The sequence below is a fragment of the Microtus ochrogaster genome, linkage group LG1, assembly GCF_000317375.1.
Source record: "Microtus ochrogaster isolate Prairie Vole_2 linkage group LG1, MicOch1.0, whole genome shotgun sequence".
In the NCBI taxonomy this organism is placed as follows: domain Eukaryota; kingdom Metazoa; phylum Chordata; class Mammalia; order Rodentia; family Cricetidae; genus Microtus; species Microtus ochrogaster.
The window spans coordinates 46,159,032-46,174,391 of NC_022027.1; the positions used below are offsets into that span (position 1 = coordinate 46,159,032).

The following is a 15,360-nucleotide window of genomic DNA, read 5'->3' on the forward strand; positions in this document are numbered from 1 at the left end:
GGTTTTTCGAGACAGGGTTTCTCTGTGGTTTTGGAGCCTGTCCTGGAACTATCTCTTGTAGACCAGGCTGGTCTCGAACTCACAGAGATCCGCCTGCCTTTGCCTCCCGAGTGCTATAATTTACTTTATTAAAATCTTCACAATTCATTTCACCAAGTATCTACAGATTGAATTAAGTTCAGATATTCAGGAAACACAACATTTTAAAATTTAGGTAAATTATTACTAATTGATAATTTTGAATTTTCTCAACTCTTTCTGAGTGAGGAAATACCACTCATTAGCTTATCTTAGGAAATATAAATGGACTATCAAGCAGAAGGATTAATTCACTAAAAACAAAACAATCATCTTAATTTCCCTAAATACTATTTTGAACTTCTGAGTAAAGGTCTATGTTTTAAAAGGTTAAATACACTTTAAAACAGTAGGGATTATTTTACTTTTATTTGAGTTTCAGTCACTACTAAACAATCAGTGTACTCCTGATGCTAAGCCGTCCTTTTGAGGACTACTTACAGGGCCAGATTAGCCCGTTTATCTCAAGCTCACTGTGTAGTTGAGGGTGACCTTAAAGTTCAGATCCACCTCTCAAGTGCTGGGACACAGAGGTGCACCACCACACCGAGTTTATGTAATTCTTGGGATTCTAGGGCTTCATATGAGGAGACAAACTTTACCAACAGAGCCATATGCCCCAGCCCCTCATATACCACAAACTGCCATGTAAACACAATGAAGTACCAAACTGGAATAGTGTTTCCAATAAAGGATCATCCTACAAAATATAGTCAAGCCCTGACTTATGCTAACTCATCTTTCTTTATGAAGTACAGTACAATGAAAAATACTTTACCTGACTGCTGTCAACCTAAGCTAATTCTTTTATCCTACAAAATTACCTAACATCTATTAAAATATTCAATGATGGTCTCTGTAGAGTGCAGCTCCTCAAGTAAGAATCACAGCTAGAACTACGTTATTGTTTTTTGCTTCCTCTAGTTTTACTAGGAATGACTTGCTCATTGAAGTCCGTGCGGCTGCCTCCGCTGGCTCCTCTCATTCTGGTCCTCCTCCTCTACCTGCTGTCACTTCCGTCAGTTTTGAGATGGCAAAGTGTTCTTCTACATTACCAAACCAACTGACACACTTGTTTAATTCTTACATCTAGCTCCAAACTCAGTTATAATTGGTATTTTTAGTGGAGAATTAACATACACTTACCTTCTGGTCAACCCTTTAGGAACAACATCACAATGATGAATAGAAATACTAATAATTTACAATATGTTTTATTCACAACTCACTACGAAGTTGGTGAGTGAAAGTTACCTAAGTCTTATAGCTAAGCAGATCATTAAATGGTATTAAGCCAGAGTTACATATGGTGCTCTAGGGACACCTGGCCCTGTGTGGGAGTATAATAAATCTTCTTAGAAGAAACAGCAACTAACTCATATCTTAAAAAATGAGGTGAGGGGCTGAAGAGATAGATCAGAGGTTACAAGCACTGGCTGTTCTTCCAGAGGTTGTGAGCTCAATTCCCAGCAACCACATGGAGGCTCACAACCATCTATGAGACCTGGTGCCCTCTTCTGGTGGGCAGGTATACATGCAGACAGAACACTGAATACATAATAAATAAATAATTTTAAAAAATGAGGTGAGGGAGTCCTCTGTGCTACAAAATACAGGAATTTTGATGTTTAAGCCCATGGACTTTGCTATGGAGGATAAAAATGATTTCAAACTCAAGGCAGTAACATAGTTAAGCTCTGCTGAAGAGCAAACAAGAATAAGGTGGGTAGAGAACCAGGGACTGTTGCCCAGAGAATCAATCCTACAATTCTATAATCAAACAAATAAAGAACTTAAGGCAGTTTTGAAAATAAAGCTGTCAGCCTGAACATTCTTATTGCATAGAGTAGCAGATAAATTTATGTCCTGCAGACTTTTGCCAGTTTGACAGAAAAATGGAGTCAAAATTTTTTTCTTTAAAAGACAGGGTCTCATGAAATCCAGGCTCACCTCAAACTTGCTATGTACCCAAGGATGATTCCCCTGCTTCCACTACTGGAATTACAGGTATGCACCACCACACCTGGTTTATGCAGTGCTTCACGTAGGCTAGACAAGCAGTCCAACAATAGAACTACACCTAGAGCCTAGAGTCAGGCTATCAATAAAGTGAGTTGGATCAAACCTTTGACAAAACACCACTGTCTAGAGCTATGGCTTCTTTATGTGAGAGGACATCAGTACAGCCTTACAGTTAGGAACTGGATTAACTATCAGTTGGCAAGGTCCTTAATTACACAATTTCCTGTATTTTCAGAGCCCCATGGTGCTACTAATAAAATCTAGCTCTGTTTCCTAAAGATCTCTGAGAAGTAAAGGTAGTTTCTTCTAATTAAGAAGTTGTGCACTTAAGGAAAATTCAGCCATCCAAATAAACCAACAATAAACAAAGTCACTAGAGAGGTAGCAATACCATCTGATGCAGTTAATGGGCTCTTTCGAGAGAAAAGGAACAATAATCGGAAGACACAAGAAACAGGAGCTTACTAACTATCCTGCCATGTCAGACACATAATCAAGAGGGAGAAATAACATTCCCTAAGAGCAAACTATATTCTTATCTGGTAACTTGACTTTAAACAAATATAAAAGACGAATACAAGGGACACATGTCACTTTCTGCCTTAACCTTCATACTGTTAACTGTACTTAGGACTCTAATTCTTCCTTATATTATTTTACATCCCTGCTTCCATGATTTATTGCTCCTTCTAGAAGAAATACTCCTTTCTCTATTTTACTTTGTCTCACACACACACACACACACACACACACACACACACACACATTTCAAAACACTGGGTATTTTTTTTTTTTAAGTTACTGCACTGCTCTAACAACCAGGTTCTGAAGAAGCATGACTCTGGAGAGGAATAATGAAGTGACATCAGCATTCTAAGACACGGGCAAGCAGCTAAGAGTAAACTGGTAGAGCATTTAGGAGAGTTACAGAATGAGGGAACTAGTGGAAGTTGGAGGTCAGAAATCTCAAGGGGAAAAACCCACTTGGCTGATGGTATTAGTTTTTCTCAGAGCTATGACCCATGTACTTGGCAGAACCATATACAAGGAGGGAAGACTTATTGTGCCTTACTGTTTCAGAGATTTCAATAGTGGTAGCATTTGCGGAAGAGGGGAGAGAAGGAAGGAGGTAGAAAATAAATAAAAAGGACAAGACAGGATATTCCAGCAAAAGGGGGAAAGAGGAAGAAGGCAAACAAAGGGAGGAAGAGGCTGGGGACAAATTCCACCAAGGTCTGGCTCCAGTGAGGCCCCATCTCCTGAAGTTTCCAGCACCTGTGAAAATGGTGCCACCAGTTGGGGACCTAGGTTTCTATACATGGAATCTGTGGGAGACATTTTATATGCAAACTCTAAGACTTTCCTCTTAGACATTTCCTGAATGAAATCCTAAAAATGGATAGTATAGAGATCTAAAAACTTAGACACACACACACACACACACACACACACACACAGATTCATTTTTAATAACAGGTAAAGAAATCACATTCAACTGAAGTCCAGCCCTCAATCAGCCTTAACTACGATCTTTCCTTGGACTACAGTGACTGGTCCCAATTCAGTTTGTCCACCAGAGGGAAGACTGAACTCTCTACAACAGGTTTGGAATGTGATACAACAGCAGTGCTTGCTAAGGAAGCAGAACCTTCTGCTTTGACTTTCCAGCACCACAAAGATAAAATAACTAAGGCAAACCATCTTTAAAATAATATAATGTTCAGTGTCAAATCAAAATTTATCCAACAAAATCCTAAGTAAACAAACTAAAAGCCAAGAGAGGAAAGCAGGCAAGTGGAAGAAATATCTTTATCAGAATAAATGACTTCTTACACATGATATCATGGGGGGTGCTAGAGAGATGGCTTAGTGGTTAACTGCTCTATTAGAGGACTTGATTTCAGCATCCACATCAGGTGACTCACAAACCCCTTTAACTTCAAGGAGTCTTACAAAGCCTCCTTTGTTTCAGAGAAAACACATACCCAGTAACAGACAAAGATGAATTTTGCTACTAAATACAACCAAAGGACTAAAATTGAAAAATAGTAAGTATAAATTAAAGACTCAAGTGTGCATCTAACAAAAATTACATATGATTGGTCAGCTATATTTGTAGCCTTGAAAAATTCTGTTAAGTCTAGGAACCAGAGAGATAGCCCAAAGAGTAAAGGAACATACATGCTGGCAACCCTGGAAACTCAAGTTTAACCCCCAAGACCCATATCATAGAAGTAAAGAACAAAGCCCACTCAAATGCCATGGTATACACACAAGTGTGTGCCCATATCCTAAGTAGATAAATGCAAAGAAAAATTAAATTACATAACAAAAAAAATTATGCATCTAAACATATTACAGGTAAAAGAAAAAATGCTAGTAATTTTAAGTAATGTAGAGTAAATCTGTAGTTTCAATGATGGTCCTTTACATATTTAAGCTAGGTTTTCCTTCCAGAAAGTCATCTTTTTAGCCACATTAGTGCTGGGACAAGTGTGAGCCACCACACCAAGCGTTTTTACATGGATTCTAGGGAATCAAACTCGGTTTCTCGAGCTTAGGAGGCAAACACTACCAGCTGAACCATCTCCTCAAACCCACTAGGCGTATTTCTGAGGTTAAATTTAGGAAAAGCCTCGTAATAATTAGAAAGTAGAGCTTTTCTAAGATAGAATGGACAAAGGAACACAACTACATTATCAGAGATGTTAAACAAAATGATCCTTTTACTGTACAGTTAGATTATATCTGCTTCCAAACTTAACGCATACAAACACAAGTAGGAAACAGTTCTGAAATACAATTCTAGAGTCAGTAAGGCTAAGGAAGGGCATCAAGCCATGTAAGCTTGACTGACATAAGTTTAACTCCTGGAACTCCAGTGAGAGAAGCAAAGAACTGATTCCACAACCGGTCCTTGGACTTCCACATGCAGGGTGTAGCATATCCTATTCACAAACAGTAATAAAGTTACACAATCCAACAGTTGTTACTAGAACTCAAAAGGTCTGGATGTGAGGACTAAAATGATCCCTTGTCCCTTTTGAGCGTTATTCTTAGACCACTAGCCTGGAACTTTCAGAAATCCTACTGCCTCGGCCTCCGAAGTGCTGGGGTTAGAGGAATGCTCCACCACCCCCAGCTGAAAACTCCAATTTTTAAGAAAGTTTAGGTAATTCTGATCTATTTAGTCTCCAAGTAGTTCGTGTAAACCTGTGTTTCAGCTGTCCTTAGCATAAATCCTGCTTTTGGAACCATATAATCAGATGGCCTTTGATTCCTTAGTGTTCAAAAATTCTAATAAAAACCACTTTAAAGTTTGTAACAGGACTTTTTTTTTTTTGCAATCGAAAGCACTTTAGCAAAAATAAATGCAGACTATCTGAAAAGGTCAGTTTTCAATTTTTTCCTAAATTTATTTAATGCAACTATAAAAAACTTCAACTATTGTATAGAACTTTTCTGTAAGTACCAAGAACACATAATAGACCACTGCTTAAATAAATTATAAAGAAGCCATATTTATTTAAATTCATTTAATAATTTATTTAAAGGTTTAACTCTGAGTGTGCTAAAAACATACCTGAAAAATCCAGTACTCGCTGGTAGACAGAGGAGGATCAGGAAACTAAAGGCTAGCATTCACTGGCAAAGCAAGTCTGAGGACAGCCTAGGCTACAAGAGACTCCGACTCAAAACATCATCAGAAAGTAATAAATGTTTCATGGGAGTCTACTGTATGTCAGAAAATAATGATGCAACATCACCACCAAGAAATGCAGTGGAATCACCAGGAAATTATACTGTGTTCTCACGAGGGAAGTACAGACAGGGATGGGAGTCACAGGTGTAACAGGATTATTTTCTTGCCTGACCACATTTTGCTCAAATCCAGGGGTGGGGGGTGGAGGGATGTTGGTCTAAAATGAAAAACAGCTGTAAGAATGGCCTTGCACTCACAGGAGACAAGGAAAGGGAAGTAAAAGAAAGCAGAAGCAAGCAGCACAAAAGGAAACTCTAAAATTTTTCTATTTTTATCAGCACTTAAAAGTAAGTAACAGTAGAAAGGCCAGCCCACGACCAGGAATTACATTGCTCAAAAGCCTAAACCCATATCCTCTCCTATTCCCATCAGATTAAGCCCACTCTAAGTTTAAAGTATTAAATAGAACTACTTGGCATTACTAAAGAAAGTCCTTGACGAATGCCCTCCTGGTCTGACTCCATTTTGTGTTTTCTTAGAAGTTCTCAGCCCTCTACCCACCCTGCTCCTCCCAACAGTCACGTCTGCCTTGGCAACACACATGAGATTTGTTATCAGGGACAGCAGGACGGCTCAGTAGGTAGAGGGAGCTAGCAAGCTTTGTTGGATCCCAGAGGAGGGAGAAAATCAACTTCCACATAAACACTGCAGTACCCACACATATAAAATAATAAATGTTAATATTTTATCTTACATGTCCCAGAATTTTTATAAACTAAACTACTTGGCTGAAGAATTTTACTCATCTTTTAACAAACTAAACATCCTTTAGTTTGTAGATTATTTGATAAGGGAATATTAGAGATAATATAGAAATGTTACAATGAAAGAGATCCATTATTATAACTCATGATTATTCAATCTGGAAAACTTACATATTAGTCTAAGACTTGAGGATTGACTTTAGCTATATGAATTTGTAAGACATACCATACTTTATATCTTTTTGTGACCATATTACAAATAGTTTAAATTATGTTGTAGTTGTCCTGTTTAAAAAGCTTCAGGGAAGGAAAAAGAAGTAGGTCCACCTTATAAGTTTCGAGCCTGTCTTGTTCTCTGTTACCTCAAATGACACCCATTAACTCGGCTACAGAATAGACCAGGTAAAGTGGTAATTCAGAAATTTAAAGTATCACCTTTACAGCTATGCTGCCAATGGTTATTATGGTTAGCTGCATACTGACTTAAGGAGATAGAGGAGAAAAGGGAGAGTTCTTTTTAAACTCTGCTGGAAGGCTTTGAGTCCCAACAGTCAAGAAATTCAAAGTTTTCTCCATTCATATCTTCAATATGTACAATTGTACCTGGAATTATAGCAAATATTCAATAAACATTTAAAGAAATCTAAGCCATACATTCATACTAAAATAGAATGAAGCCGGGCGGTGGTGGCGCACGCCTTTAATCCCAGTACTTGGGAGGCAGAGGCAGGCGGATCTCTGTGAGTTCGAGACCATCCTGGTCTACAAGAGCTAGTTCCAGGACAGGCTCCAAAACCACAGAGAAACCCTGTCTCGAAAAACCAAAAAAAAAATAGAATGGAATGGAAAAGTATAAGAGACTGCCTCAAGAAAAGACTCAAATTGTAACTACTATTCGAATATTACCGAAGTCCCGAACAACATAGGACTGACTATACTTAAGAGAATCAAATGATCATGCCTAAGCATTCCTATCATAGACAGTACTTATTCAAAATCAACTAGTCTTCAACATGCAAACTGACAAACAGCAGATGCAAAAAAGATTTTTTTCAGGTTGTAGGAAGAGTTAAAAGTAGAAAGACTTCAGAAGTCTATAAAGCTAAGATAACCTGTAACAGCAATATTTGTCATTTCATCACATATTAAAACTTTCCTAGCCACTCTTCTAAACCCCAAGCACCTTATTAGGTACTAGAGATACAAACATGTATAAGTCTTACACACCAGAATATGATTAAAGTACAAAAATGTCTGAAGGAGAAAGTGTATAGACAATAGCAAAGAGTTCACCTTACTATTTCTTAAAGACTTACAACACTGCCCTGACCTTAATAACTCACTTCAACTCCTTATAAATACTGACAAAGAGGTAAAGATGTCCCTCTAGAAACAGCTTACTACTGAATTAGTCTACAAGGAAAATGAATGCATGTAATTACCAGTAACTCACGTAAATCAAAAGTTTTATCTTACTTTATTCAGAAAGATGTTTCTTTTCTTTTTTTTTTTTTCGAGACAGGGTTTCTCTGTGGCTTTGGAGCCTGTCCTGGAACTAGCTCTGTAGACCAGGCTGGTCTCGAACTCACAGAGATCCGCCTGCCTCTGCCTCCGAAGTGCTGGGATTAAAGGCGTGCGCCACCATCTTCTTAAAGAATGTTTTTCCTTGTCTTTGCAAGGTCTTGTGTAGCTCAGGCGAGCCTCCAACTAACACTGACCTTGAACTTGTCTTAAGTGCTAGGATTGTAAGTAGGGCCCCCCCACCCAGCTGAGAACATATGTAATAATACAAATATTCCCCATGAAGCATTAGGATAATGCATTTCTAATAAAACACTTGTTTTAAGAGAAATTACCTGATTTGTACTCATTTTCGGCACATTGACCTTCCACATCTGGGCTTCCCTGGAGATTGCCCTTTCCAATAGGAATGACAATCTCTGGTTTTCCAAAGGTCCTGGAAACTTCATGATATCCCTTTGGATCTGCCTGTCACCCAGCTTGATGTGGCTACCTAGTAAAATCAAATATAAATAATGTTCATTGCTTAATTACAGAATAAGTACAATATACACATTTATAAATGTTAGCATTTATTAAATAATTTATAAAACAAAATAAGAATGTTATGAGGCAGTATAGGATTTTATAGCTCTTTAAAATGCCATATGTTTAAGCTAGCAGTAATATTATATAAAACATCCTCACTTTAAATCTGAAATTCTAAAACCACCGACTTTTTATTTGAAATTCTTAGCAATAGTTGTCCCAAACCTTCTCTCTAAAAATAAAGTAAAACTACTAAGGGCCATTCCTTTTATTTATCATTTAAACATATTAAATATTACATTAACCATTTTAAGTTATGTAAGGGGGAACAAGACTGATTTAAGGGATTGTTATCCTATGTGTAATTAAGGCCTTCAGTAAAATGTTCAGATGTTATCAAGTGAAAAACAGAAAATATTTTTAGATGAGTGAAAAATAAAGACAGAAAACTTATAAGATGCAAAGAAAGCTGTGGGCATTAAGGGGAAGTTTAATTCCTGAAAATGCCTATATTAAAATATTCCAAATCATCTGCTTAACCTCCACCTAAAAAGATAACCTAAATCACATGTGGTGGTGAATGTACTCTCAGCACTTCCGAGGACCTGTGCTGTACAGCAAGAGCTGGTCTTAGAAAAAGAAAACAAAAATGGCAGGTAGTGGTGGCACACACCTTTAATCCCAGTGCTTGGGAGGCAGAGGCAGGCGAATCTCTGTGAGTTAAAGACCAGCCAGGTCCACAAGAGCTAGTTCCAGGACAGGTTCCGAAGCTACGGACAAACCCTGTCTCAAAACAAACAAAAACAAAGAACAAAGAAAAGAGAATATTTCCTTAAACATAAAACAAAAACAAATCCCACACTATAAACCAGGTCTGGTGGTGCACACTTGCAAACTTGGGAGATAGAGACAAGAGGATGAGAAGTTCAAAGTCATCCTTAGCTACATTGCAACTTTAAGGTCAGCTTGGGCTATTCAGATAATTATTTAATTACTGGAACAATGTGATGAAAAGGAGAAACAACGAACTCAATTGAGAATTAGTATAAAGAGGTACAGTTTAAATGTACTTCTAACTGAACTGGCTCCTGTATTGAGTAAGAAAAGGTATATTTTAAATGACACTACTAGATTAAGGAGATAAATGGAATGTTGACTATAAGTTAGTCTATATGCATCAAAATTAATTTACTAAAATTTAAAACTGTACTGTAACTCTGTAAGAGAATACTCCTACTCATAGGAGATACTGAGCCTTAGGAATAAAAGGTCCTAATATGTGCCACATACAAAGACAAAAAATGAGTATAATTCGGAAAAGGCATTTTTGCACTCCTAGTAAGGTAATCACAACACCAACTCTATTATTAACCCTGTGCGGACTGTTGGAGTCCAGTTCTTCCTTTTCTGAACAGGGATTATCTTATCTGCTATCCCCTCCTTACTGTATACACCAGAAATACTGGGTCATGGGTGATTCATGTCATCCATTGTTCATCCGACTTGCAGAGCCTTCTGCAGCTCCAATTCCTCCCGCTAAATTTGCTCTCAATGTATTAGCATCACGTTTTGGATTTGTGCAGGCACACCCCACCTTCCTTTACCAGCGCCTGGACATAATCCTACCTTTGCATTTAACTACGACCACTGCTTTTTCAACTAATCACGAGATTCTTGGCCACTAACAGTTTCCAGAATTTAGCACCGTGCCCAATAAATAGCAGCTTACACTTGTCAGGTGCTTATAAATCAACCCGCGATGGTTTGCTATTTGGCCAGCTATTTTGACCTAGATAATCCTCCATTTAAAGATGAACAAGCACATACTGGTAAGTTGAGTGCTCTTCATTTCTAAAGAAGTACAAACTCTTCGCTGCTAATCTTGACCCCTCCCTCCTAAAAAAAAAAAAAAAGGCAGGGTCTCACTAAGGTAGCCCTCGCGGTCCTGAGACTTGCTAGCTATACGAGCTGCTGTTCAAATGCTCAATGGCTCCTCCGTGAGGGTGAAGTAGAAGTATTTTACTTTGCTATTCTACGATCTCCAGTTGACCCATCTACCTGACACGTCCCGCTACTTTACCACAATGTTCAGCTTCTGTCTAAAAGATCTGCGGTGGAGCCGGTAGCAGAGGGCACTGAGCTCTTTAAAAATTCGGCATTTTTCTGTCCTTTACGACGCCTTCTAGTATCCTCCACCAACCCAAGCCCTAGGTAACGTTATCCTCCCGCCTCCCGCATTCACTCTGCTTTGCCCCGTATATTATCTTCGTGCGGCCCCGCGGGATCGGTAGTCCCGAAGGGCGGGGGGTGTGTCCGCTTCTTTATTAGCCTGGCTCGCGGAGTCTGTTAACTGGCACCACAGTCGATAACGCACTGTGGCTACAAGTTACTTGGGGGACAGAAACACCGGGCTGAAAGAAATCCCACCCTGCACGGCCAGAGGTGTCGGGGGGGGGAGGGGGGAGCGTCCCCCAAGGTGCCCAGATAAGGCCCACAGAAGGACCGGTCCTAGAGGAGCGGCGCGCGCCCCCGCGAGCTCCCCCTCCGGTGGCGCGCACGGTGGCCGCGCCGCCGCCCTCACCTTCTTCTCCTCCTCTTCCTCCTCCTCCTCCTCCCCGGCAGAGCTGTAGGCCTCACAGTGGTGACGCGGGGTCATCCGGGGACCCGTTACCACCTCATGATCCTCGGCGCGCGGCAGCGGGGCGCGCGGGACCAAGGGCCGGGCCGACTGAGGAGGGAGAAGAGGGCGAACCGGGCCGGCGGGCGCGGGCACTCGGGCGGGACGCACGGCTGCGGCCGAAGGGTCAGTCAGCGAACTAATTCCATGATGACCCTGGGCCCGAGGCCGCCGCCGCCGGTCCCACTCCTCCGACCGCCGCCGCTGGTGCCCGGGTGAGGAGGGGGCGCCCTCTCGCCATAGGGCGGCGGGGGCCGGGGAGAGGCGCGGGGTGAGGCCGGCTCTGCCCCTGCCCGGGGGAAGCGCCTCCGAGGGGAAATGGTGGAAGGGGGGGAAGGGGGAAAAAAAGAAAAGAAAAGGGGAAAGGGGAGAAAATAAGAAAAAGCGAGACAGAGGCGCTGGCGCGTCCGCTCGCGGGGAAGACTGGGGAGGGAGGGGCGAGCAAAAAGCGCCGGCCGCCTAGCTCCGCCCTCGCGGACTGATCTCGTCCGCGCGCGGCTGTAAACAACACCAGGGTTCTCCCTGCAACTTCCGGTGTCCCACGGACGCATAGAAGACTTTGAGCAAAGCTGAACCTCTGGAGAAGATCTATAGAAGGAGCTGGCATGGGTGAGATAGGAGGAAGTGCGTTTCGTGTGCACAAAGAGAAGGAAAGGTGCGAGGACTCGTTGATCTTAGGGAGCGGAAGAACCCTTCTTCTTCCGCGCGGTGACGTAAGCGGCTTGGTTAGCCGAGGAGGCGTGCAGCAGCCGGAGAGTGTGCTGCGCATGCGCCTCTATAAAGAAAGGCGTCCCTGGGCGCTAGCCTCAGGGAAGGGTTTCTGGGCGAGTGCCTAAGTCCAGACTAGAGTCTCCCAGTACTTTCCAACCCTGCTTGTCTCTAGAACTCCTAAGCGAACTTCCTGAACGGGGCTGGTGATATTTTGTGTAAAGATCACATTCTCTACTACTTTGCCAAAAAAAAAAAAAATTCTGTTGTACCCTTCATATTGACGATGATGGGCGTGGCTTTTTACTGGTCTGTGGGTGTTTGGGAGACTCTGAAGCACTTTAGAAATCAGAAAAACTAAGAGGATCATATTCTGGGTGCTTAAGGCCACTTTTTAAAACAGTAGATTTCGCTACCGACCGACGCCTTGGCATTGTGCCAAGGGAATTCTAGTCACCAACCAGTATGTCTAGGAAGTTTTATTCCTAGTGATAAAACGGATCCTGTTTTATCCTGTTTTATCAGGGTTCGTTTTATCGCTAGGTAATTAACGAATGTGAGATGTGTTTTATTAACTTGGAGTCCTTTTTACTCCAGTCGGTAGATTTTGCTTGTCTTATAAATGGTCCTATTTGCTAACGCTCTTAGCATATAGCTTTAGGAAAGGGGAAAACTGGAACTCAACCATTTATATAGTCACGTACTCATTTTACATCACTGAAAAAAAATGTGGACCAGGTTCTTACAAAACTGGGATTAGCTTGAAGACAGAGACGGGCCCCTGCCTTCAAGGAGTGTGCAGTTTAAGCACAGTGAATAGCCAGGGAACTAATTATCATGCTTGGAAAACGCCTAGTACACTGTCGTACTGTACAGCCATCCCCTCCCTAGAACAGAAGGTCATAGATGTCAGGAATCTCGTAGCCTTTGTTTTACGCTGCATCTCTGTGTTATATTGAGAAGATCTGACGACTGGCTGGATAAACGGGCGCCAGTAGCAGAAGTGTCAAGATGGAAAATTACAGGCTGCTTTGGAAACACCCTTAGCTGTTTGGGCTCCGTGAAGGTTTCTTTGTAGAAGTGAGTAAGAAGAGACTTGAAACCACTGGGCAAAGGAAAGTCCGAGCAAAGGAAGCAACGTGTGCAAAGGCTCATCTTCCTCTGAGACTCGACTGGGAGAAGGCTGAGGCCAGAGAGGAAGAGTCCACGGGAGACAGGTGAATAGGAAGCTCTGGAAGGATTTCAAGTAGGTTATATGTGTGCCCCGCACGTCTCCACCTCAGGCTTTTTCTGTATTGTTACCTGGTTTTTATTTTATATGACCCGTTGGGGTCCGGTGTCAGCTCAGACACTAAATTATCTCTCTGGACCAGACCCCAACATAAACTATCTCTCTCCCGTCCGGCATGGAGGTGCAGGAATAAATACACAACTCACGTGGTTTTATTGGGAGGGAGATTCTCAGAGATCCCTCATGAAATCCTGAGTTCATGTGCTGAAGAATTTCTCTCTTTATTCTCCAAACAGCCTTATATATCAAAACATAACCCGAGGGGGAAATCATTAGCATTCTGTCTCCAAGGTAAACAGGTGAATGGCTTTTAGTCTCATCCACAACTGCCTGGGCTTTCTGTCGGTCTTCCTGGTCAGTATCTAGCTCTGTCACATAGGCTGAATTAGCACTTCTTTTAAGGCATCCTCCAAATTACAAAGAAAGGAGCAGAACAGTATCCTGACCTTTTGTTAGGGTAGCGACAGCCTGTCTTAAGGGTATGTGACCACTTCAGGCAGGTGGATCTCTGTGAGTTCAAGTCCAGCCTGGTTTACAGAGTGAGTTTCAAGACAGCCAGAGCTACACAGAGAAACCCTGTCTCGAAAAGGGGGAGGGGTGGAAGGAAAGAAAGAAAAAGAAAACAAACAGGCTAAGGGATACCAATAAAATAATATTCAACAAAAACTAACGTATCTGAATATGGCAAAACAAACAGAAAAGAACCCAAGCAAAGGCACAGGAAACAGAGGCAGACTCATTTGCACACTCAGGAATCCCATAAAAACATAAAACTGGAAGCCATAACATACATACAAAGGAGAGAGAGAATATATATAAAATAAAGAAGAAAAGATCTGGGCATGCGGCTTACCCTGAAGACTAGTGTATTTCCCCATTAAGACTTCTTTGGAGAAAACTTAAATTTCCCTTTGCAAGTGGTGGTCAATTGTTGGTAGCTCTGGGTTGGGGCTGGAACATGTGTCCATGTGTCCGCTTCTCTTTTCAGCTCTAAGAGCCCCCGTCTGGTGCGGACCTGTGCATGCTGCCTCGGCCGCAGAGGTTCTGTGTACGCATTGACCCTGTTGCTCCAGAGACCTTTGTTCCCTCTCGGCTCTGGCTCTTCCAGCTCCTTTTCTCTGGGGTTCCCTTAGGGGAGAAATCTGGAGCTTCATTTGGTGACAGGAGGTGCCTAAATGGGGCTCTGTCTCCCCAATTATTTTGCAATTTCATTTAGATAACCTTCATGCATGTATATTTTGTAGGACGATTCTACGGTATTGTTTCCATACTACCTCTCAAATGGCCTCTAATTTTAGCTGTTTCTCTTCACGTTCCCTCCCTTGTCATCCTCCTCTCTCCCACACCCCGCTTGATCGTCTCGTTCCAGTCTCCCCATCTGTCCTATTTCCATTTACTAGGGAGATCTGTCTGTCTTCTTAGCCCCCCATCTGTTACTCTGTATCTAATCTCTGTGGTTCTATGGATTGTAGCTTGGTTATTATTGACTTAATGGATAATATTCATATATAATTGAATACATATTTTTCATATTTGTCATTCTGGGTCTGAATTACCTCACTCAGGGTGATTTTTTCTAGTTCCATCCATTTACCTGTGAATTTCATGATTTCATTTTTGTAACAGCTGAATAATATTCTATTGTGTAAATGTACCACATTTTCTTTTATCTATTCATTTGTTGAGGGAAATCAAGGTTGTTTCCAATATTTGGCTATTATGAATGGAGCAGCAGTGACCATGGTTGAACAAGTACCTCTGTGGTAGGATGAGACATCCTTTGGGTATATGGTCAAGAGTGGTATAGCTGGCTCTTGAGATGAATTCATTACCATCTTCCTGAGGAACCTTCATGCTGATTTTCATAGTGCAAGCCATTTAATCCTGAATGACTGGGATTCCCTGTCTCCTTTGTCGTGAATGAGCTTTTTACATGAAGTTTTCATGAGACAGTTTATGAAGGTACCATCATATAGGAGAAAGAGTGAGAAGAAGAGAAACCATGGATACCATTGCAATCACTTATCTGTAGGATCTACCTGCTGTTTCCACCCAACTGTCCAGAGAC

At 41.5% G+C, this 15,360-nt stretch overlaps 1 protein-coding gene across 1 annotated transcript in view; it reads right to left on the minus strand.

The window, feature by feature from the left end:
* LOC101991382 (cyclin-I) overlaps positions 1-11,723 on the minus strand; it is a 19,449-nt gene extending 7,726 nt beyond the window's left edge. Inside the window, exon 1 of the mRNA XM_026785030.1 lies at positions 11,198-11,723. Coding sequence (XP_026640831.1) covers positions 11,198-11,272 — 75 coding nt within the window. The 5' untranslated portion in view covers positions 11,273-11,723. The remainder of the gene's footprint in view (positions 1-11,197) is intronic.
* Between the last annotated feature and the right edge of the window lie 3,637 nt (positions 11,724-15,360).